Here is a 25,096-nt window from a genome sequence, read left to right on the forward strand (position 1 = left end):
TTTCCCTGGTATTTCCTGTAAACTTAGAAGTTAAATGTAAAGACCGATTAGATTCAGATTCTGTTTCTGTGCAAGGCTGCTCCATAGGAGATGCGTCGTAGCCCCTCCTGTCAGGAGGCATGTCCTGTCTGTCCCCCTCTGCGGGTTTAGGAGGTGGCATCCTGACCTTTCATTGCTAAGGTCCCCATCCACTTGTCTCAGGATGGTTTGCTATGGATGCAGTGAGAGAGGCCCATCACCTGAACAGTTTACTAGAATTTCAAAATAATTAGGAAAAAAAGTTCTAATTTTATTATTCTTTCTACATTTAGTAGCTAGAATTATCCATAAAGAGGAACTTTCCTTCATCATTATATGCTTAAATAATTTTCTCCTTTTGTTACCAGTTTTTAGGATAAAGATTTGTTTCCTATCTACCTCTAATCGGAACCAAATAGTATTTCATTTATTTGGGGATTTTTCACTCTTCTTTTTTTTAAACTTCATTGGGAATTAATAGATTTTTGTCTGTTCAACATAAATTTTATTCAGCTGTGGTCATTTTTATTTTTTCAGTGTCTGCTTGTCCCATCCCTGGTCTGCGGTGCCTCTTCACTGGGCTCCCGTGTCCTTCAGACAGGGTCACACTAGTCTCTTCTTCCTGATGCAGCACATTGAGCTGTCCTGCCACACCATTCGTTTTTAAGTCTTGATCCTAAACAGTGACTTTCCTCTGTCAGATCATCTCAGACCTGGAGTCTTGGAACGATGAGCTTTCTCAGCAGATGAATGACTTTGACACGGAAGATCTCACGATAGCGGAGCAGCGCCTCCAGCACCACGCAGACAAAGCCCTGACCATGAACAACCTGACGTTTGATGTCATCCATCAAGGACAGGACCTTCTGCAGTACGTCAATGAAGTGCAGGCCTCCGGTAAGACGCGTACTCCTTTCCCTGTCACTCGAGGGTCCTTCGTGTCCCGTGGGAATTCACCCAGTGTATTTCCGTGTGGTGACTGGGAAGCTCATTTAGCCCCTGTGGTTTGCATGGTACATACAGGTCCTGGCTCTGTCAAAGGAAACATTGTTTCCCCCCACATAACGTACTCACGTTTAACATTGTGGTCAGTGCACTTACCTTTAATATTCTTGCATGTCAGTTCAAGTAGCATAAATTTAATTTTGCAAATGATATATTATTGTATCTCCGTGAATGAACTGTAAATCCTAAGAAAATATTTTCATTCTTTATTTTTTTAGTTTCGTGTTTTACCAGCAGATGTGAGGCACTATAGGCTCAAAAATAGAGAGAGCACTCACTCTGTGGTGTTAGAAGCTGAACTTAGCAGCAATCTGCATACTGTACTACTGACTCGTTTCCCACAGATCATATTGTTAAATACTTCCTGGAAAGTAAACTAGTCATACAGCAGATAAAAACAAACATAAACCAAGGTTCCCTCATTTATCAAGGATGTCACATTTTCACAAGTTATTGTAAGAGTAGAAGCAGATTGATAGGAAATGGGTGTAGTTTGGTGAGCTAAGCCTTGCGTTTGGCTTTAACACGCCAAATATTAGGTTGGTGCACAGGTAGGTGTGGTTTCAAAGGTTGAAAAATGCAAAAACCACAATTAGTTTTGCATCAACCTGATACATTCTCTGAGACACAATGACATGCTCTCAGGCAGGAGTAAACACTCCTCTGCCGGCTGTGCCCTCCTTGAACTTGACCGTCAAAGTCATGGCTTGGCCCCAGCTGGGCAGACGAGTCACAGAAGCAGAGGTACCTATGGCGTGCGCCCCTTAAGAACAGGATGCAATGCTAGTTGAATCCTGGAGTCTCCCTTCACTGTCCGCAGGCGTGGAGCTGCTTTGCGATAGAGATGTAGACATGGCCACGCGGGTACAGGACTTGCTGGAGTTCCTTCATGAGAAGCAGCAGGAACTGGATTTAGCCGCCGAGCAGCACCGCAAGCACCTGGAGCAGTGCGTGCAGCTTCGCCACCTGCAGGCTGAAGTGAAGCAGGTGAGACCGCGGGAGGTAGCGCCGGTCGGCACGCGCTTGATGGGGGCTCTGGGGATTCTGATGGGTAAGCCTCGGGGAAGGTTGGCCCTGACCGGAACACAGCTGTCCTGTAGGGTGTGACACGTCCACCCTCACAGCCTTACCTCACGTGCAGATATCGAGCCGCTGCTGGACAGCAGTGTATTCACTCCGGTGGGAAAGGCTTCACTGCCCAGCAGGTACCGCCCTTGGGCGGCTCGGCCGTGTAGCTCATTCTGTCATTGGTAGCCTCTTGTTCGGACCCCTGAGCGCTTTGCTTCCTGGGGCTACATAACTAGGATTTTCTGTCAAATATACTGTTACCACTCTGGACTAGATCACAGGCTGTGTGTGGCTGCGGTATTCTTGTGGTATCTATACTGCCACATCCCAGAGAGCATGGCACAATCAAATGGGACATTTGGAAGGGATGGCTGTCGTCTCAGCACCAGTGGGATTCCACGCGTGCGGAGATTCAGCGCACACATGACGTTTCATCTCCTGTGCAGGGAAACCACTGACCACGCTGGCTTAGTGCAGACAGTCCAGCTGGATGGGATTCTGGGAGATGCATAGAAAAGCATGTGTCTGTGTGATCGGTTGGGTCTTACTGCACGCTGAGACCGCACGCAGGTGTGGTGCGTAAGGGGGCGGCGCTCATTAAGGCAACTGCGGCGTTAAACCGGAAATCTTTAAAGAGTACTTGTTGGTCTCCCGTGTAATGCGATGACGTATGTGACCTTGTAAAGACCAGTTAACAAAATACTCTTTCTTGCCAAACACAAAACAGTTTGTCTAAGAAATAATGGAAGACTAATGCATCCATTAGGAATTGCATTTGCCTAATGAGTAATAGAGTCCAAAAATTGTGGCTTAAAAAATTATTTTCTCCGTGTAAGGAGTCAGAAAGTGTTAGGATTGCTGGTGTTCATCCAGTTGCCCAGGACGTGTTAGGCTAAGATCTTGGTGACAGGTGTCCTTTTTCTCATGGTTGCCAAATGGCTGCTGTAGCCCCAACCATCACCTCGCATTCCAGGAATCAGGAAGGGGAAAGCATAACAAGAAAGAGGCAACACCTGTATCAGAAGAGAAATAGTTTCACAAAACCCCCAGAAGCTACTGTTTTGATCTCAGTGACTAGAATTCTCTCCTATCTGTAACCAAGCTGTCATTGGGGCTGAGAAGTGGTTTTATTTGAAGCTCTCCCCCAAAGTTGGGGTTTTCTGAGTAAAGGAGTTGAGGAAAATAGATATGGGGCGTAGCAGGTGATCTCTGCCACCCATCACTATGCAGGATGAGTTTCCACAGTCTCTGGCTTCCGCAGTCAGAACTGACTTCTCTCTGTGTCTGAAGCGGAAAATGTTGTGGTGTGACCCTGAGTGTGTATTACAGCCTCATTCATGCTTTGGTGGTTGTGCCATTGAACACTGACATTAAATTGGAAAACATGTCACGGGAATAAAACAGTTCCCGTACTAAGCAGTTTGCTCATTTTGCATTGTCATTAGGACTAAGAGAAATGAAAAGCACTGTTTTGTTAGAGAATTCTTTGTGGCAGTAGGTGTTTCTAATACGTGGTCCCCAGTCTGCTTTGACTTGTGCACTAATAAGAACAATCCTCTGCACCCCCACGTTTTCAGCTCCCATTTGCAACTAAAAATAATTAAAAGTGCAGCACTTAGGGTCAGACACCACTGAAGGATAGCAGACCATTAGCATTGGGGCATTAAGAAACCAGCTGATTGGATGGCTCAGTCACCTTGCCGCTCGGCTCGTGTCACTGCTGGTCCTCAGGCTTCCCGGGAAGGGGCTGCCACTTGGAGTTCCCTGTGTAACGTTTCAGGTGCTGGGCTGGATCCGCAATGGAGAATCGATGCTGAACGCGGGACTTATCACAGCCAGCTCGTTGCAGGAGGCAGAGCAGCTGCAGAGGGAGCATGAGCAGTTCCAGCATGCCATCGAGGTAGGAGCACGTGGCCCGCCCCCAACCTGGGTCCTGCCAGCCTCAGGCCGAGCCCGTTAAATCCCGTCACATGGCACTGACCCGGAAGCCAGAATGGGGCTCAACAGGACCAAACGGCAGTGCTTACGTACCTAGAGTTTATTACCGGAGAAGGCGCCAGCCTGGCCACTGCAGGAAGTGAGCTATGCGTGCCAGCCCGGAGGACCTCACAGCAAGGCTCTGAGGCCAGGGGCGGCTCCTGCTGCCCTCCGGCTGTGAGGCCCCTGCAGGATGCACCTTCCCAGGCCAGGCGCACCTGGCACCAGGGAGCCCAGCTTGGCGTCTTGGCTGAGATTTTTTTATATTTTATGGTCTCATAAACACATTCCTGCTATGTACCCAGCTTTGACAAAACAGAGCGTCTAGGCAGCTCAGCCAGACAGGTGCAGATCACGACCTCACTGTTAAAGACAAACAGTGCTGTCCACACAACTCCCCCAACCTGGTTAAAAGCAGCGTTTCTCAACCCGACTGTTTCATGCTGAGGAGGGTCGTGCCATGCCAGGACTTCAGCAAACGGCTCGGGCCCATTCCAGGCCCACTCGAGTTCACTCTCACAGCAGGTGGATTATTTTTAGGGTCTCTTTTCAGAGGAGGGAGGGGCATTTAATAATCATGACAGGTGGTCTCAAGGAAAGGAGCATTTGATTGTAGAAAGCTTGTTTCCTGGTCTCCTTACGTATGTACTATCAGCCAGAGAAGGAAGCTACAGAAATCACCCTTCATTCATTTCCCAGATTAGTTTATTTTCAACTACTCGGTGCCACTGGGCACTCATTAACACATCTTCCTGAAGCCCAGACTCCGGGCACCTTTGGAAAATTGTACACTATGCTGAGTGATTTGTAGTAATTAAGTTATCAAGGTGCATCACTGATGTGATGAGACTGTATTGAATACAGAGTTTAATGGGAGCATTAGTTCCTTTTCAGGTGAAATGAAAGAGTTGCTGTTGTTAAAAATGGGAAAACAGCTGTGTCCACAGAGACCCCTCTGCGCCCCCGCCCGGCAGTCTGTTTTTTCAGAGAGACCTGATCTCTCAGCCCATCACAGCATCTTCTAGTGAGGATATGAGAGCAAGAAGTGTTACTGGATTTGTCATTTTATATCGCTAGATCCATAATATCGCACGGACCTCCAGAAAAAAACAGTTCATCCTTAGTTTTTCATTAAGGTTTTTTTTTCAATCAATAGTTCTTGAAAACTCTTCACTCTAGTCCAAAGTTAAAGTGAAAAGTGACAATGAAAAGCATTCACGTTGATCACCTTTTTCCCCACTTCTTCATTGGCCTGTAGTGGCTGTTATAAGAAGGGTCTATAGGAATAATCAACCTGAAACATTTTAACAGCTTTTTAGAATATTGGCTGTTTTTCCTGCTATTTCTCAAGCTGAGAACCCCACAACTGAGGCCCATTCTGGAAAGTCTTAATGCGTTTCATCCTTATTAGGTCGTTTAACTATAAACGCAGTTGTTGCTAGGCATGAAAACTTTTTTTTTTTTAAACCAAAATATCTGCTGTCTTTAGAAGTGTCCTCATGAGTATTAACCGAAGTCGTTTCTATAAAAGCAAGCAGAGCCCCAGAACTGCAAAGGAAGCAGGTGCCACGCCTGCTGAATAAGGCCCCCCCCTTTTCCACAGAAGACGCATCAGAGCGCGCTGCAGGTGCAGCAGAAGGCGGAGGCCATGCTGCAGGCCAGTCACTACGACATGGACATGATCCGAGAGTGCGCCGAGAAGGTGGCGTCCCACTGGCAGCAGCTCATGCTCAAGATGGAGGACCGCCTGAAGCTTGTCAACGCGTCCGTCGCCTTCTACAAGACTTCCGAGCAGGTAGGGGGAGCTTGCGTTCCTGCTCCTGCCTGACGTTTTATCCTGAGCGGGATTTTACTGGACAGCTCAGCCGTCCCTCGTCACTCATTCCTGAGCCAGTCAGTTCCAAATTGAGTGGCGAGAAGCAGCATTCTAGGAACAGCTTGTTTTTGCTTACCTGAGGGATCAAAGCACAGTAGGTTGGGAAGTACCTGAGAAGGGCACCCCCTTTCTTCTCATTTAAATGTATGGCCTGAAACCCGTCGAGAAAGACAGGAAACTCAGCCTTCGTCCTTGTTCTGAAAGCCCTGTATTAGTCCTCATGTAGGATGCAGGCTGGTTCCTTCCGGTGGGCTCGCTCCTCGCCACCACGCTCATGCCCAGGGCCTGACTGACAATGCTTCCCAAAGATGCCGGTCCGCGCGGCCGATGCCCGTGCTGCCACTGAGCCTGGAATTCTCTGCTGCCCGTAGGTCTGCAGTGTCCTCGAGAGCCTGGAGCAGGAGTACAAGAGGGAAGAGGACTGGTGTGGAGGAGCCGACAAGCTGGGCCCCAACTCCGAGACGGATCACGTCACCCCGATGATCAGCAAGCACCTGGAGCAGAAAGAAGCGTTCCTGAAGGTACGGTAGTGCCGTCCGGGCCGGCTCGCCCAGCGCTGTGCCGGCTCCTGGAGGCGTCACCTGCAGTGCAGTGCAGTGCTGCACGGTCAGTGGCAAACGACCGCTGGCCTCCACGCTGGGCGCGCTGCAGCCTGCGCTTTCCAGCGGACCCCCCCCACACACACACCTCACACCTCTCCCCCTGTGTGGGAAGTGAGGGGTAAGGCCACGTCAGCAATAAATTAGGTGGTTAGAGAAAATCGTAAAATCGTTTGCATTTGTGACTTACATTCTTTCTAGTTTTCACAGACAGTTAGAAATCTGGGTGAATAAAGAATGGGTGGAAGTCACAAAACCAGTGATTCCAAACAGAGAGAGTGAGAGATTTGGTGGAACAGAAATGCCTGTAGCTTAAAATAATCTTCCTTTGGAAATTCAGCCTTTTTAGGAACAAAGACTGAACCTCAGATGTGTGAGCCCAGTGTAAACACAAAGCGGGAACACCTCTTGTGGTTTGCAGGATCCGTTGCTAGTACTGATTCAGGAGCTGTTTTCTGCAAGAGAACTTGAATTCCGTTCAGGCCAGGCTGGAACTTTGAACTCTGAGAAGGTTTAAATGAGGGATTTTTCAAGCCTGCTTTGTTTTATTTTTATAAATTTTACTTACATATTTACTTATATTTGTATTCACACATAAGTCACTGATGTGCTTTGAAACAGATCTTGAAACAGTGGTCCAAGTGTTTAGCACGTTAACAGTGAATGTTTCCATGTTGCATTCTTTCACTTTTCAAACAGATTTTCTGAAGTTCTGCTTGTTGCCGCTCAGACTGTTAAAAATAGGTGTGGTGTTTACTTTTCACTGTTGCTTTAAGTTTAGTTTTTTTTTTTTATTGCTTCAGCATTCTGACCCCCCTGACACCATATCCTGTTACATTTAATAACTTCTGTTCCATTTTTGAAGGTGATGGTCAGTCCTGCTGGGAGAGTTATTGTTTAGTCTGGGAGTACAAATTGTAGTAACTCTTTGGAAATTCTCATCTGGTATACTTACTTTGAGCTTCCACCAAAGTAAATTTCTATTGAAGCAAATCAGGGTGGAATTAATGACCCCAGGGTCATTAATCGTAACTATTTCAAATAGGACCTGTGTGTCGCTGCCACTTAAGTTTGGGAAATGCCGGCCTCTGAGTTGGAATCATAATTTGTCCCTTTTTCTGGAATCCATTTAGGACAGAACAAAATGGAATACTACTTAGTTAATATAATTAAGAAAGCTAATTAAGTAAAATTCTAAAACAAAAACAATCACAGGCTTGCCTGTTCAGGTTCCTTGATTCACCAGGATCCTGTAGTGTCTGTGTGTTGGTTGTCCACACATTTTATGGTGGAAGTTTAAAGATGCATATAAACAGAGAGAGAACGGAAAATAAACCCCTATACACGTCTCACTCACTGTCAGTAGTTATCAGTATATGGGCAATCACTGGATTGTTTTACATTCTAGATTTATTTTATTTGTAAATACTTAGGTATGTGTCTAAACACTAAATTCTGCCTTTCTAAAGCATAACCACAATAACATGATGAAATCTTAAAAATTAATAACTCCTATTTCATGTAAAATCAAAGTGTTCATACATCTCTGATTGTCACACAGATGTCTTTTTATACATGGTTTTAATCAAGATCCAAATAAGGTCCACATGTTGATTTGATTTGTATGTCTCTTAAATCTCCTCATTAAATACCCTCCCTTCCTTACCATTTATTAATTGAAGAAGTAAGTTAGTCATACTGTGGTGTTTCCTCATCCTGGATTTTGGTCATTTGGTCTTTGAGTCATTTAGCACCGCCCTGGGTCCTCTAAATTTCCGTTAGTTAGGTGGAGCGCCTCGATCCGATGCTGGCTGTGCTTAGCTTCCCCACCAGGTGGTGCTGTGCCCTCCCGTGGCCTTACGTCAGGAGGCACACAGGTCGGCGCCTCTTTCTGTCTGTGCAGTAGGAGGCGGTACAGTGCCTCAGGCATGGCGAGTCCAGCGCATCCGTTACACACTGCCAATCAGCTTCCGCCTCCTGCGTGTGTAGTCGCCACTGGACACTGCTCTTTAGGACTTGCAAAGTGGTGGTGTCCTGGTGTTCCTTCTGCCTTGATTAGCTACAGCTGTTGCCGCCTCAGCTGTCAGGTTACTCAGAAATACGTTTGTCCAGAAACGGTGGGGTAAATGCTTGATTCTTACCCTTTGTTTAGTTTTCAGAGTTGTTGCTCTAGCAACCTCTTCGTTCAATTAGTTTTTTTATCATTATCATGGATTTTAATATATTTGGTGTGTTTTGATCATAGTCGTTTATCTTTTTATTTTCAACTTGTCCCATTAGCGGGACAGATAGTGCAGATGTCCTTTTGATCTGACCCCAGCAATCATCACCAGCTTCCTCACTGTTTGGTATGACAGCTCATTTCAGACTTATCCGTAGAGACTCATAATATAGTTTTCTCTTAATTGAAAAAAAAAAAGGGTATTGTAACTCCATTTACTGAAAAGTCCTCAAAATAGTGACCAACCCATAACCGTAAGCATCCATCAGCCCAGGCTACGGCCACTTAGTACCATTTTCCACAGAAGGACGCAGAGCTCCTTAAAGAAAAGAGTAATTCCAGAGCTGGGACAGGAAGTGTGCAATGTATTTCCATTTCAGATATAATTAAAGGCTTTTTTTCTTAACTGCTTCAATTTTTATATTTATATCCCTTTTCTCTTATTTAAAATTATTTTAAGACATTAGTGAAATTACTTGATTTATGAACACATAATATCAGTTATCTATTATGAAAATAGCACCACGTCACAAACCACCCCACAACTGGAGGTCTGAAACTAAAGGCTGGCCGACTAAGATGTGACAGTAGATGCATCTGCCCCCACTCGTGGTCGCGTCCTCCATCACTCCTTTCCTCCAAGTGGTCGGGTTGAGTAGTGGCAGCAGAGACACAGGCAGTATGTGACTCGGGAAGCTCAGAATATTTGCCGTCTGCCATTTACAGAAATCCAGGCACGCCTCAGCTGGGTTCTCTGGCTCAGGGTCTCACAAAGGGCAAGGTGTTGGCCGAGGGTACTGTCACCTCAAAGCTGGACTGGGGAAGGGCTTCACTTCCTCTCTGGCTGCAAGGCAACGGCCACCCTCAGTGTCCTGCCACCTGGGCCTCTCCATAGGGCAGCTCGCAATGTAGCAGCTGGCTTCACCAAAGCAAGGACTCCAAGACAGAGGGCTTTTCTGTTTTGTTTTGTTTTAATTGAAATAGGATTTAACCTGTGTATTCTTCAAACCACAAGTTGGCCAGGTGAACATTTTAGGTAAAGACTCGTTCAAGCCGTGTGATGTCATCATCTGTATATACTCAGCGTCCACGCTGGTGTAGGGCAGGTGAACAACGCACTGCTCTCCGTGTTTCCTAGGCTTGCACACTCGCTAGAAGGAACGCGGACGTCTTCCTGAAGTACCTGCACAGGAACAGCGTGAACATGCCGGGGATGGTGACGCACATCAAGGCGCCGGAACAGCAAGTGAAGAGTGAGTCCTGAGGAGCGAGGGGGGCACATGACAAGGCGCGTCCTGACCTCTGAGCCAGGGCTTCATGTTCAGGGTCCATTTTATGTCGTTACAGGTTTTGCTAATTATCTTAGTTTAATAAGAAAATGTTAAATATGTAGATTGGTAATTTATTGAATGAAGTTGAAGGGTGTAAACAGAAAAAGCAGCATTCAGGATGACGTGTATTGGAACTGACTGTTTTGTTAAAGTAAGTGAAAATATTATAAATCGGAAAAACATGAAAACCAGAGCTATCTACAGGCAAAGTAGTTTTAAAAGTTTAAATCACACAGTTACATGCCAACAGTGTCACTATTTTTATATACTTAAAGCATTATTAATAGAAGCAAATTGCAAAATAATATTAATACATTGAATATAGTTCGATATCATTTGAGTATAAAAATCTATGAAACCATGTTTTTAATATAACATGTATATGTAAATATGTAGAAACAAATCTGGGAAAATATACTAAATGATAAATAGTATTGGTTTGGATGGAAGTGAAGGGAACTTAGGATTTTTACTCTGTAGAATTCTGACTGAATATTTTACAGTGAAAATGCATTCAAATGTTACATAATTTTAAACTGAAATGTAATCGTAGTCTTTGCAAATTCAATTGCAATGACATGGAAATGGATCCTGAGAAAATGATGCAAGCTGTTTAAAGCAGTCTTGATATTAAGGACCATTCTGTCAGCTGGAATCTTCACACTGAGCCCAGGAGTCGGTACTAAATACAGGAGGAAACCGAGGTCACACATCCAGCACTCTGAGAGTTGAGTTTTATAGCAAAAAGTTGCAGTGATCAGTTAGCAAATGACTCATCTCACATTTTTTTAAAACACCATGACTGGCAAAAAGGTGCTACATTGCGTTCTACTCCCGATTGATCTGATTCATCCGTTAGTTGTCACAGAACAATTTTCTCACACAGGTACAGTCCTCCAGATGAGACTGATACTTACTAATCAGTGGGCTTTTCTCTGGGGAAGATGAGTGACTAATGGGAGCAATCAAATCCCAGCAGGAATAAGTCTTCACTGACAGCAAGTTCTTTGCACTAATGATCAAGTTACTTGGCTCGTTTCTTATAAAAATCATTTCCTTTCTCCCATCTCTCAGCCTTGCTTTGGTTGTTGGCCATACGCTGTTTGCTGTGACCGAAAGTGCTGGGATCCTTTCTAGGTTGTCCCAGTTTGAGGTGTGTGCATGTGTGAGAGGGGAGTGTGTTCCACGTCCTCACTCCCTAGATGGTCATCGTGCATTTGCTACTGTTGATCGTAATGCTGGGAGCTGTGCAGAATTAGAAGTGTTCTGCTTCTGTCTCCATAGGCTTATGGGGAAGCAGTGCAGCAAACTCCTGGAAGCGTGGCAGTGCCAGGACAGTCAGTATGACCCCAGAGGGCACAAGCCAGGAAGGGTCAGCCCACGTGGGCAGAGGGTCCCTCGGGAGCTTGAGGAAGCCCCAGGTAGCCACTGCCAGCTGCTTTCTTGCCCCAAACCAGCCCTGCACCAAGCAGAGACTAGAAAAGACCCAGGGGTTTATGTTAATTTTCACATGTGATATTCTCATTGAAGTGGTAGCTGAATTTTTTGACCGTCTTCATGTGTAGGAATCTTAATTTGTTGCACGAAGCTAGTTCACTTTTTCGGTAGAGTAGAGATGATGCAGCAGGACCACTGAGCTGATGGGTAAGTTCTGCTCGCAGATCCTGGTTTCTCACAGTGCACTCAGCCCACTGGGAACCCAGCATATATTTATGGAAAACCTATGTTTTTAAAGTTTTCCAATATAGTGACGTTATAGTTGAGGTACCATTCTTCTGATTTGCACTGTCAATCTTAGTAATATTTTTCTACAGTTTTCTGTCTATTTTATAAACTTCTAGAGTAAAACAGACTTACTGTAAAAAATTTTTAATGTGTACAAATGTACCGTTTCCCCGAAAATAAGACCAAGCCGGACCATCAGCTCTAAATGCGTCTTTTGGAGCAAAAATTAATATAAGATCTGGTCTTATATTGTATTATATAAGACCTGGTATTATGTTATATTATATTATATTATATTATATTATATTATATTATATTATACCTGGTCTTATGTTATAGTAAAACAAAAAAACTATAAAACTATAGTAAAATAAGACTTATTTTACTATAACATAAGACCAGGTATAATATAATATAATATAATATAATATAATATAATATAATATAACATAATACCAGGTCTTATATAATACAATATAAGACCAGATCTTATATTAATTTTTGCTCCAAAAGACGCATTTAGAGCTGATGGTCCGGCTCGGTCTTATTTTCGGGGAAACAGGGTATGTAAGCTACCAAATTCCTTTGCCAGTGGTAACCACCATCGGGACTTTTTGGTGCATCCTGTCTATGCGTACAAATCTAAATATGTAGGGAAATCTAAACGTCTGTAGAGTCTACTCACCCATCCTGCTTGTGTTTTTGTTTTTTTGGGTGTTTTTTTTTACCACAATGAGACTGTAGTTCCCTACAGTTTACTTCTTTCACTTAATAGTATATCTTAGTCATCTTTCTATATCAGAATTAAACGATCTGCTTCGTTCTTTTTAATGTCCAGTACAGTGATTTTGTAACTGATTTAACCTGCCCCCCAATTCATGGACTCATACATTGCTGCCAGTGTTTCCCAAAGTGCCTCAGTGTTCAAGCGTCTGAGTATGAATCAGTTTGAGTGCTTGTGTAAGCGCTGTACGTCTGAAAGGTAAATTCTGTTCCAAAGGTACCCACACCTGCCAGATTGCCCTCGGTGAGGGTTGTGCTACATTTTCCTCCCTCAGTAACATAGGGTCACGAGAGTCTGTCCCCCTACTCATCCAGCACTGACAGTAAGTCCTTGCCAGGGAAACACTGAAAGATGGCCTCCTTATATGAGAGAGGTTAAACATGGTTCTATATATTCTGTGGCCATATTTTTAAAATTCAGCTTCATATGCTTTGCTCATTTTTCTAATGGATTGGTTATCTTTTTTTCTATTGACTTAAGTAAATTAGGTCTGTGTTTTACATTTCCTCAAGTTTCTTAGCTTTCTATTGGTGCAGTATTTTCGTGGTGTTTATTATTTGGTTATGACATTCTTAATTTTTATGTAATCAGGGTATTTTGGCCTTTCTAGCTCCATGCTTCTGTATGTCATGTCCTTCCGTCTCCTAACAGTTTATGTTTTTATCTTTAAAAGAAAACAAAAAAACCTTTGTTTTCTTCTAGTACTTCACCGTTTCAACATTCATCCTTTAATGTACACTAAATTCCTTCTGCAAGAAGGTTTGAATGCTCTTGAGCAAGATATCTAATGCGGATGTTTTTCCAGCCACTGTCAGATTTGCCCAGCAGGGGCCGCCATAGCATAGCCGCCTGACCCAGCTCTCCCAGGTATTAGGGACCAGCCGTAAGTTTCCAGTGATCTCTGTCATCAGAGAACAAATTGGGTGAGAGAACAGGAAAGGTCTGGTTGACATGTTCGTTGAGAACGCTGGGCAAGCAAGCTGTGTGGCTCTTCATTTACTATTCTCTCTTGCGATGGCATAAAAAGTCTTCACATGGAAACGAATGGGATTGTGCAGGTGTTTCCACTGATTGCAAGTACCAACATGTGCCTCTCTCTGTTCTCTCAGACATCTTGAATGAGCTCTTCCAGCGGGAAAACAGGGTGCTGCATTACTGGACCATGAGAAAGAGGCGGCTGGACCAGTGCCAGCAGTATGTGGTCTTTGAACGGAGCGCCAAGCAGGTCGGTCACAACACCGGGTCCCCGTCCTGTGCTTACACTGCCATTGTCAGGTGGACAGGTTTCACATGTCAGCAGTTTCCAAATCACTTTCTAATGATTAGAACACCTTTTAGTTAACAGTTTGTTGTGAAAAGAAAACCCCACAACCTCGTAAAAGTGTGTCACTTGGTGACTTTGTCCCTCAGCAAGTGTGCCACTCAGCTGGCCTCTCCTGCCATTACCTCATACTTAAGAGAGCAAAGTACACGTTACAATTCTGATGGTGATTTAAAAATCATTGTGGAATTAGGTTCTGAATTTCTGTAAATACTATGGCAGGTGATTTTTCTATATCGTTATATTTATATGTTCAGATAAATCGAGCTAAAATTAAGTAAGAATCATGACAGAATTTCTACTAATTCAGTATAATTAAAAAATGCTTATGCATTTGGCTAACGCAGAGACATCGAAAGTGCACGTTTGAAGTACCCCCCACGGAGGTCAGTTGGGATAGTGTTTCCGCCTGTGTGGTCCAGTCATGATGGTCATTTCAGGGTGAAGTCTGTGTGACCCAGACTTGTACGCTGAGACTCCTGTCCCTACTCTTTGGCCTTAAAGGCAGCGTAGGAATCCATAGGGCCACCTCGCCCTCCGTGTCAGGGCACTTAGACATGCTGGGCCTCTTCATGGCTGTGGGTCAGAGGTAATCACGTCAGACCCGAGTGGCTTCTCAGTCCGCCTGTCAGCCTACTATGTGCCAGTCACAGAGTAGCATGCAGTTACATCTTACAGCGTAAGAAAGATGAAATCTTCCTCAGTGCAGGTTTCCCACTTAGGGAGCTTGTTTTGTTCCTGTTTGGTAAAGGTTAGTCTCCAGTGGGCGGCCTGGTGCTCAGAGCTGCTCAGCCCCTAGAGGTTGATAAGCTGTTCGTGGTCGATGGACCTGGAGCCCCGACTCGGCCGTTCTCTCGTCTTGGTTGACTTTACCAGGTGGAGTCATCATATTTCCAACGGAGGCGGCAAGCAGTAGTGTTTTTAATGTTTAAATTACATTTTCTTAATATAGGATTTAAAAACATGTTTCAGATTTATGGGGGACTGATTTTGTTTCTAATTAGAGGTGGTTTCATAATTATTCTCACATCTTTATTAATTCTCTGTTGGAAGACAGGAATCATTTGGCTACACAGAACAAAATTGTAAATAACTCTCTTGACAGAGAAAATGTGTTGTTGCTTTTTCCTGAAGGTAGCTCATTTGCCAAAAATAAAACCATGAAGTTTAGGCCGTGACCGATGATGACCCATCGGCCCTGATGGGCTCTGTTTTTTACGTGAGCACAGCTCCACAGTGAATGTCGATGGAGTCCTGACTCAGCTGGCGGCAGTTCTCAGGATGGCACCCTAAGTGTCATCGGTGCAGCCTCCCCAGGAGGGCAGAGATGACTCCCAGCCCTGGGGCCTGGGGGCGAGTCCCATCCTCCGCTGCCCCCCAGTCTCTCTGCTGGCCCCTCTTGCTTATATCTCTGCCTCTGAGTGTCGCCTTCCTCCAGGGCTCAGTTGGGGCTTGTTCTTGCTTCTTTTCCTGCCTTTTATCTTCTCTGTTGCTCTCTCCCAGCCCTGACCTCCGTTTCCGGTCTTCAGGCTGATGAGCCCGGCCACCTCCTTGTCATGGCTCCACTTTGGTCCCTGAGGGCAGAACTGTCCTCCATGTCCCCCTCATCTCACAGGGTGTGTGGTTCCTGATTCCTGTCCTCCCCTCACCTTCCCACCTTCATCCCTTCATGGGTCCCGCATGTGTCAGACCTGCCCTCCCCCCTTCTCGTCCAGAGCCAGCACGTCAGATACACCGCATTTCGTCTAAACCTGAACCAGCTTGCTAGCCTGTGTTGCTCTTTTCACTCGCTCCAATCCCTTTCCACACAGCAGCCCTATTAGGTTTCAGACAAAAGTCAAGGTCCCTTGGGACCGCCAAGGGCCCTCCTGCCCCCCACTGCTTCACCGCCCATCTCTCCTGTGAGCTCCCCCCATGCCTCCCGAGCCCGTCCCTTCTCAGCCTGCAGGCCCCGGCTTAGATACCTCCCCCGCAGACCGCCCCACTAAGCAAGGCCTCCCCACTCTCTCACTTGTCCTTTGTGTATCTTTCTTCATCTCTTTCCTCCTTCCTGGTCTGCAGGGGTGGGGCCAAAGCTCGCATCACTCCCTGGTGCCTCTCCCAGCACCTGACTCCATAGTAGGCTCTTGGGGTCCTTTGGCTATGAGAGAGGACAAATCCACGACCTTTGAGGAAATGGGCTTTCTGCCCGGATTCAGTCAGTCCGAGTTATCATTGTTTCCGGGGTGGGAGAGCCAGGCTCAGACAAGACAACAGTCGATTCCCAGCCAGTAAGCTGCATGGTAAGCAATCTGAGCCTTGGTTTTATTTTCAGTTTTTCTTCTAAAACGCTGTAAATGCTGTGAAGTGTCCAGTAGACACGGTGGGGTTCTGTTCCAAGACCAGCAAATCGGTGGATGACGTAGAGATTATGAGGGGCAAATATAAAAGCTTCTGCTTATTTATGCTTCTCTCCCACAGCATTGCTTTTTCAGATGTGTATGTTTAAATAAGTCTGACTTCACTTCAGATATATGAAAATAGAGGAAAAAATTGGCTTCCATCTAAAACCCTAAGGTAGACTAGTTAGAGCTGTCATTGTATTGCAACCTGAGCCGCTGGCCCCGTTCTCTCCAGGCGTGGTCAGTCATCTCTCTCCTACAATGGAAGTGTTAAGCTACGTCCTCTGCAGCTTATTTGTGCGCAATGCGGATGGCCCAAGGCAGGAGCCCCCGGAAGCAAGTGGCAGGCGTGCACATCTGGGAGCTTACTGGACGCAGGAACAGAAGAAAAGGCCTAACATTGTACTTCGGAAAGCTAGGAATTCACCTCGGCGTTCTTTCTCTTTTTGTGACTACAACATTGTAGTGAGGTTCTAAGGTTCCCGTGACGTGAGTTGGGAAGCATTTAACAACGTGAGGTTCTGGGACCACCCCTCCACCCACACTTTCTCAGTATTCTTGAGTAAGAGTCGTAGTTGTGATTTCTTTTGTACTTTTAGTGTGACTTGAGCTTCATGGTTATAAGAAACTCTTGACCTTTTTATTGTTACATAAGTGACACAATTAAAACTTTCTAGAACGTCGGGCTTTTTTTAAATTTCAGAATTAATATTACTTATTTCAGAAACGTGTCTCTCTTTGAGGGAGCACTTCTTGATGGGGGCCGGCTTTGGCTGGTGATTTTGCCCTTAAACGAGACACTAAGGAGTTTGGACCTCCTTCACGGATGTTCCGCTGTGAACAGTTTTCATTCCTTCCCTCTCTAGGCTCTGGAATGGATCCATGACAACGGGGAGTTCTACCTGTCCACACACACCTCCACGGGTTCGAGTATACAGCACACACAAGAGCTTCTGAAGGAACACGAGGAGTTTCAGATCACCGCGAAGGTGCGTTCACATCGGCAGTGGTCTTCTGTCTAGTGGCCTGCACAGCTGTCTGTCTGCGTGGGTTTTTCCAGAATAACCTAGAACACGATACTATGGGTAAATAAGGTGGTTCTCAAAAGTATCACTTAGGAAATACTATATGGAATGGGAGAAACAGAGACCCCAATGGATTGTTACACATTAATTTCGTGAACCGTCTTACTGCCTTCCACACGTGCCCCTGAGTTTTCTAGTCATTGTTCTGTTCACTTTTGTTCCTCTAACTTCTGCAAATACTTCCCATCTCTCCTTTTTCCCCCCTTTTGTTCTTCTCATTATTCTCCTATTTTTTCTTTTTGTTTTCTTTTCTGAGGTATTTTCTGAGTATTTGCTATTTTTATGAAGCACTGTTTGCTGTTGCCAACCTGACTTGGGCGTATTCTGTGGGTGTTTTCTCCCCTTGTCTTTAGTCAGTGAAAATTGTTACATTCGCAGGCTTCTGTTCAGTCCAGCCACAAAGCTGTCTGTGTTTTATAGTTGGCAGAGTTTATGTCAACGCTCTTAGTGGTTGTTCGCAAGTTTATAAAACTGGAGGCATTTTCAGATTTTTCCTGAAAATCAAGATAGAATTAAATACATCTTTATGGAATGTGTAATATATGTGAGTAAATATTACATTTTAGGCAAACATAAGAATCCATACATTGGCATGAATGGTTTCCTAATTAAAGTATATTCCTGCAGAGGCTAATTCCTTCTTTTACTCAAAACAATTTTGAGACTCTATTAGAGTTCTCTTCTCAAAGTTTTTGTTGCTGAAAGTTTTTGAATATACATTCTTCTACAGAAGTGCCCCTGTTTTTGATGATAGATTTGAGTTTTTAGAAAAAGCTGAAGATTAAATTCAAATTTAGGAGTAGAAAATAAATGATCAAGGCAGAGATGTTTTTGGTCAAAAGGAGTGTTCCTACAAAGTAAAAAGATTGACTGTGTGTGTGTGTGTATGGCCCTTAATCTGGCTTTGAAAATACATCCAAGAGGAATTTTTAGATCATTTAGCGTGAAGACAGTTACTCTGTGTTAGGTTTGCTTGTACTTTTTTATGTTTTTCTGTAACGATTGCTGACTCCTCCTGTTCTTCCCCACGCTCTGCTCCTGCCCCCACCCCCAAGTTCTAAGTTATTTTCTTCCACTCAGCCTCGGGGTGCTGGGCTCTGGGAACCCCTGGTCTCATTCAGGAGCAGCACATAGTGTAGTGGGGCTCCAGACAGACTGACTGCTGCGGGGCTCGGTGGGCACCTCGTACTGGGTGGCACCGTGAACATGTTGGGGAGGGCGGACTGGGGCAAGCAGGCAGTGACAGCCACACCATGATGGAGGGACCATGAGTGCCCAGAGGAGGGCACCCGCTAGGCGGAGGGGAGTGGCCGGTCCTGCTCTGCAGGTAAGGGTCGTGGCTTTTCCTTCCTCTCCACACAGCACACCTTTAACTGTGTAATTCTCCTCTTTGTTAATATTTGGATAATAAATTACAGTTATTATGTGCATGACACGACCTGTATTGGTTTCTTTGAATATCCTTTGATGATAGAGGTATGAGGAAAATCCTTAAGACAGCACTCAGAGGTAGCTCGAAGACTTGCTCCTTTTCCCTGACTGAAGTCCCAGTAATGTGCCTTCTGCACGCGGCGCTGCCTGGCCGGGCAGCCTGTCCACGGCACTCCTCCAGGGGGCGCTGTGCACAGGCCCCTCATGTGGACGTCACTGTCTGCAGTGGGGCGCACGGCAGGCAGCCTCGTTCCACCCGTGGAGTGTGCACGAAAGGATTTTTCCATTATTCCCAGATATCTCTTTTCCTCACGTTTGGAGTATGATTATTGGAAGAATGAGCACTAACAGGCATTTTGTTTTTTACCTTTTATTTTTTGAAAAAGCAACTAAAACGGAGGTGACATCTGACCTTTTAGTTCCCCAAATATATAGAGCTGTTTCTATCGTTGGGTATGTTGATTCAGTTTGGCTAAGAGGAACCGGTAGATTTTGAAAGGACACCTCTCACTTTTTTTCTGAGCAACTTTTTTTCTTTGGTTTCTGGCTGCCTTTCTTTCCATCAGAAAGCACCTGCTTTGGTGCTTGGATATGTCATATAGTTTCTCCTGTTGAAACTGGGCTCCTTTCTTTTTCACCTTCTGTCACCCTCTTACCGTCTTCTAAGAAACTTTTTTTATTTTTATTTTTTACGTAAAGAATCCTTCACTCTGACAGGATAGTTTTCCAATCTAATTGTTAGAGTAATTAGTACGGTAACATTCTTAGTGTTAATGGAAATTAAGCCCCTCGTCACTAAGACTCAACTTGACTCATTTGCAGCTCAGTGCATTTTAAAAATACCAATTAAAATGAAAATATACTCATGGATTACTAGATTCATTGTACTTAATTTTGAACACACCATTCATTCATTCATTTATTCTACAATTACTTATTGAGCCCCTCCTATGTACCAGGAACTTCTCTGGGTGCTGGGCTCGGGATCATGTGTTCTCCGTAGAGAAACAGGCAATGACATGATAAATGGGTAAATATTTGCACATATACATGTTAATCATGAGAAGCAAGATCGCCACCGGGGAGGGGAGGGTGCCGTCTCTGATAGAGAGGCTCAGGCAGACCTCGCCCAGAAGCCCTTAGCTCTCTGATGAGCAGATGTGGTTTGAATGAAGTGTCCACGTGGAAGACTTGCCAGTGCAGCAGGCTGTTCCTGCAGGAAACCTTTTCGGGACATCGAGTTTCATACAATCAGGAGCAGCCTGTCGGTGTTAACCGTGCTGGCAGCTGGTCTGTTTTGTGATGTGAATTAGATGTATACAGAAATCTTGTAGTTTCTTGCTGTTTTTTTTGTTTTCTGTTTTAATGTAGGCAAGCTGCATTGTCTTTTTTATCTTCACTTCTGTGTATGTCCCCAGCACTTAAAACACGAAATAGGTTTCTTAACCCCTTAGGAACTATACATAGTTTGCAGTACCCTCTACTGATGGCAGCCGTGACAGAGAAGTGCTTAAATGATGGTACAGCATCACTTTTCTGTGCTTTTTAGCAGATGAATCTCCTTGACACATAGTAGTGAAATCTCTTCTAGGCAACCTAATTTTTCAAAATCCTACATTAGTCATAGTAATTCTCTTTGATATTAAAATGTAGTAATATTCCTAAGTTAATTCCTTTTGGAATTTATGCTTCCAGATCTGAACCTTTTTATTTCCCTGGTTTATAATTAGGCTTGTCTTACCATCTTCAGAACAGTCTCATGCTCAGGACAAGTCAGAGGTTTGTTTAACAGGTATTTCCCTTGTACTTCACTCTACCTGAGTTCATTTTCCCATAAAATGGAGGCCCTAAAAACTCGTGGAGTATTTTGTTTGGCTGACTTTTTCCAATAAACAGCTTTTATAGAATTTACAGTATTGATTTTTTTCACAGAGACATTAATGTTCCTTGAGTTCTGTTTTCATATGTTTTTTGAAGCCTATGTATTCATGCCTGTTAAAGTTACAGGCATATACACAGTTGCATAAAGAACCAAATGTTAATTTATTTTCTCAATAAATATTTGGTGGATGTCCACCATGTACCCAACACATGGAAGGTGCATGAGATATTAGGAAGCAGAACAAATGTCTCTGACCTGTGCTGGTCCCTTCTAATAGGAGCGAGACGGACAATAGCTGTGGTACAGCAATTACATCCTTGTTAGAAGGTAATGTGTGCCGTCAAAAACAGTAGAGCCGAGAGAGAAGGGTGGTTGGGGCAGGGAGGCAAGATGCAATTTTAAAGGAGTCAGGGGAGGACACATTGAGAAGATGGCCTTTGGTTGAGCAAAGATGTAAAGAAACCATGGAGACATCCAGGGAAAGCGTGGCAGGCAGTAGGCGTACCCGGGCCCAGAACCAAAAGCAAAAGTCTGCCCGGAGTGGGCACGCTGGCCAGGGGACCCTGGGCGCTCAGCTGGGGCTCGGCTGGGTTGCCGGTTCCTGGAGAGTGTGGATCTTTACAGCTGGCTTTACAGGTTGCCTGCTGAGTTCTGGTTCCAAACTTTTGTTGTACAAACGAGGATAATTTATCCAGGTTTTGAACTCTGACCTTCCTTTTGGGGATTTTTAAAGTCAACTTCCTGAATGTTAGTCATAAAGATTTTCTAGTTAAAGCTTATCTGAGAAAAGCAGGTTCCACAGCAGAAGAGGAACTGTACTCTTTTGAAATGCCAGTGGGAATATTGAAGGAAGCCCAGTAATGATAATAAATGAAATGGATGTGACTGAAGATCTGTTGAAAAATCAGAGTTGAGTGAAGTTACTGCCTTATAGTGTATAGAACCCATGTTTTATGGTGAGCCTTGACTCTATGAAAAGTAAGAATGTTATGCCTGACATAATAAAAGATCTTTTCTGTGTACTTATACAATGAAGTACCCCTTTTTTCCTAAAGGGAGAGTTCTGAAATGGAACAAAATTTAAAATACCTTTATGGAGATAATTTCCTAACTAGCAACTTTCCTCCATATTTCCTGCGAGTTCAAAAGACATGAACCTGTGACGTGGAGGACCTCCATCAGGGATTTGTCACGTCCCTGCCATGGGGAGAACCACGTGTGCTTCAGGGACACCCAGACCTCAGATGGCTGCTGCCTGTCTCCCTGGGCACATAGAGTAAACGTGCATAAAGCAGGGAAGCGTCTGTGTGACCAGTACATACACATGCAAAGGACAGTCAGAGAACTGTGGAGGGGACAGCCGACTGAACGCTCAGTTACGCACCTACAGATTTTGCTGAGCCTCTTCCAGACGAAGACTTTGTTGAAAGAAAGTCTATCTAGCTTTTTTATTTATTTATTTTTTATTTGAGGTCCTCAAAGTGCCATTCCTTGTGGGAAGGCTGAGGAAAGATGCTACTGTAGGATCAGATCAGGGCGCAGAACTGGATGGACTTGGGGCTTTAGTCTGACGTTAGCCTGGCTGACATTCTCACCTAGAATTTTACAGCAGCTTCAGAGAAATGTGCCTCGTGATTATGATCAGAACTGACAGCAGTTTTCTTCAGTTCAGAGCTGAGTTATCGGCAAGTTGCCACTGTTTCTGGTTTCTGGCAGTTGAGTTAATTTGCTTCACAATACTTTCCTGTTTTGTTTTGTTTTGGTTTTTGCAGCAAACCAAAGAGAGAGTGAAGCTGTTGATACAGCTGGCTGATGGCTTTTGTGAGAAGGGGCATGCACATGCGGCAGAGATAAAAAAATGTGTCACCGCCGTGGATAAGAGGTACAGAGATTTCTCTCTGCGGATGGAGAAGTACAGGACCTCTTTGGAGAAAGCCCTGGGGATTTCTTCAGATTCCAACAAATCGGTAAACTGCTTTTTGCAAACTGAGCACAAATTGTGTTCTTCCTCGTGTCCTGTGTGCTGATTCAGTCCCCTGCACTCCGTGACTGTCTTCTCCCACAGAGTAAAAGTCTGCAGCTGGATATCATCCCAGCCAGCATCCCGGGGTCCGAGGTGAAGCTGCGCGATGCCGCTCACGAGCTTAATGAAGAAAAACGGAAATCCGCCCGCAGGAAAGAGTAAGCCAGTCGTTAAGAACCTGCCAGATGCATTGAAAAAGTGAAGAAGATGTCACTTAGACAGCCATGCTTCTGTGTGTGCCCTGAAGCCACACGGCATGACTGCCTCTTGTCACTCGAAATGTGCTTGGTTTTTGCAGTTCCAAGTCCATTGTGTCCACTGTTCCCTTATCACCTGATTCAGAAACAGTGTCCTGTTTTTATTCCCCATGCGCCCACTGTATGGGGCTGACCAATTGTTGTGTCATTTCTTACCAATAGGTCAAGAGTAGTAATATTGAAGAGAAGGAATGACGAACACAAGTGGCAGTGTTTCAAAGTTGTCAGTCAGTAAACTCTACTAGATAATAATAAAGACACAAGATTGTCTAAACCAGGGATTCCCAGCCAGGGGCAGTTTTGTCCCCTGGAAGACACTGGCAATGTGTAGAGACGTGTTTGAGTGTCACAGTGGGGACAGGGGAGTGCTCCTGGCATCCAGTGAGGATGGGGGAGGCCAGGGAAGCTGCCACACATCCTGCAAAGGACAGGACAGCGCCCAGCAGACCGTTATCCACCCCCAAGGCTGTAGTGCTGATTGGGAAGCCCTGACCTCAGGTACCTCAACACAGTTCTTTCCAAGTTGTTTTTCCTTTCCGTTGGTGGCTGGATGCTACTGGCGTTCTATCTGTTCTTGGTTGAGTTCTCCAAAACACGTTACGGACTAATGCTTTTCAAACCACCTGATATTTCATAAACCATAACAGTAGGTATAGTTAAATAAGCCTGTGTCCTGACTGGGAGCTCAACTGCGCTGCCTTCCTCTGTTTCAGGTTCATCATGGCTGAGCTGATTCAAACTGAAAAGGCCTACGTCAGAGACCTCCGGGAGTGTATGGATGTAAATACTTTTTTTGCTTGTTTATTTAGGTTGAGTATGATCTTGTATTTATTGTTAAGTATCAGTAATTCTTACAATGATTACACTTTTTGTTGTTGTTTTTGAGATTGAAAGTGTGCTTCAGCAGCCAGTTTCGTGTTTCCACACTTCTGTGAAGTTCTAGGCTTGTTTTCTGCCCATTACGGGGGTGAGGCAGCACTCATCCTCTCACCCCGTTTATCACATGATGGCCTGGCTGACATTGTCACCTAGAATTTTACAGCAGCGTCAGAGAAATGTGCCTCGTGATTATGATGGGAGCTGATAGTAGCTTTGTGAATATGTGACGTGCCTGGTGGAGTAGGTTAATTCTAAAGTTCTGAGGGAGGAATACATTTAAAGCTGAAAAGTGGGAACTGTTCTCAAGTAGTACAGCCACTGAGGAGGTGTTTTTATTTGGAAGTTTTTCACATTGTTCTGTAAAAGGCTCCATTCTTAAGATATATTTTCAGGTACACATGAACTCTGGGTACGTATTTACAGAGGTCAGAAATACCCATTTCTTGGAAGTTTGGTGTCAGTTTGTCTAATCCCTGTGTCCCTCCTGGCAGACGTACCTGTGGGAAATGACCAGCGGGGTGGAGGAGATTCCACCTGGCATTGTGAACAAAGAGCTCATCATCTTCGGGAACATGCAGGAAATCTACGAGTTCCATAACAAGTGAGTGGCTTTACCTTTGGGTAGGTGTGTAGCTACTGACTCTTGAAATCTAGGGACTGGGCTGAAGTTTCTAATGAGAAATGAAGGTTTCCGATTGAATGAAGTGATTCGTAGATTTCAGTGATGTTGAAATTTGCGTAAAGCCTGTCAGACTTTCTTCAGAAGGACTGACAGTCTAGAGACTATTTTAATATAGACTCGGCTTTATATTTGTGCTCACTTTCCATAGAAATAAGATTAGGAAAACTGTGAAAACTGTTTCTCTGAGAACCCTGACTTCTCTCAAGGTGTGTCATCAGCTGCTGCATAAATTCTTAGGGTTAAAAGAAAGAAGAGGTTTCCATGAGTTGCGGACATTTGGTCTTTTCTGATAAGAGGAGCTGAGGATGGAACAGATTTACACTCTGACCAAAATGAAACACACTTTCCGTTGGCCACAGGAGGCACACGGTTTTAATTTTAAGATTTTTTTTTTTTAAAGCAGCAGAAGCTCCTTCAGGTAGAGTCTGTGCGGCCCAGCAAACGATGTGGGGCCAGAGCTAGTGGGGTCCCCTCACTCCCCTGCCCGTACCCCAACAAAAGTCACTAATATCTAAATGGGTCTTCCAATTGAGTACTTACCTTCCAAGGCT

The 25,096-nt window shown here is 44.6% G+C and overlaps 1 protein-coding gene across 3 annotated transcripts in view; it reads left to right on the plus strand.

Annotated features, from left to right (window-relative positions):
• The window catches only part of TRIO (trio Rho guanine nucleotide exchange factor), a 322,955-nt gene that overhangs the window by 192,032 nt on the left and 105,827 nt on the right, over positions 1-25,096 (plus strand). For all 3 annotated transcript variants that reach the window (XM_074329065.2, XM_074329063.2, XM_074329064.2), the window contains exons 14-25: positions 720-915; positions 1,844-2,010; positions 3,872-3,991; positions 5,672-5,863; positions 6,316-6,465; positions 9,903-10,017; positions 13,714-13,829; positions 17,173-17,295; positions 22,477-22,671; positions 22,770-22,885; positions 23,698-23,764; positions 24,355-24,464. In XM_074329065.2, the coding sequence (XP_074185166.2) occupies positions 720-915; positions 1,844-2,010; positions 3,872-3,991; positions 5,672-5,863; positions 6,316-6,465; positions 9,903-10,017; positions 13,714-13,829; positions 17,173-17,295; positions 22,477-22,671; positions 22,770-22,885; positions 23,698-23,764; positions 24,355-24,464 (1,667 nt within the window). The remainder of the gene's footprint in view (positions 1-719; positions 916-1,843; positions 2,011-3,871; positions 3,992-5,671; positions 5,864-6,315; positions 6,466-9,902; positions 10,018-13,713; positions 13,830-17,172; positions 17,296-22,476; positions 22,672-22,769; positions 22,886-23,697; positions 23,765-24,354; positions 24,465-25,096) is intronic.

Source organism: Rhinolophus sinicus, chromosome 3 (genome assembly GCF_057876585.1).
Source record: "Rhinolophus sinicus isolate RSI-liver-muscle chromosome 3, RSI-T2T, whole genome shotgun sequence".
Lineage (NCBI taxonomy): Eukaryota > Metazoa > Chordata > Mammalia > Chiroptera > Rhinolophidae > Rhinolophus > Rhinolophus sinicus.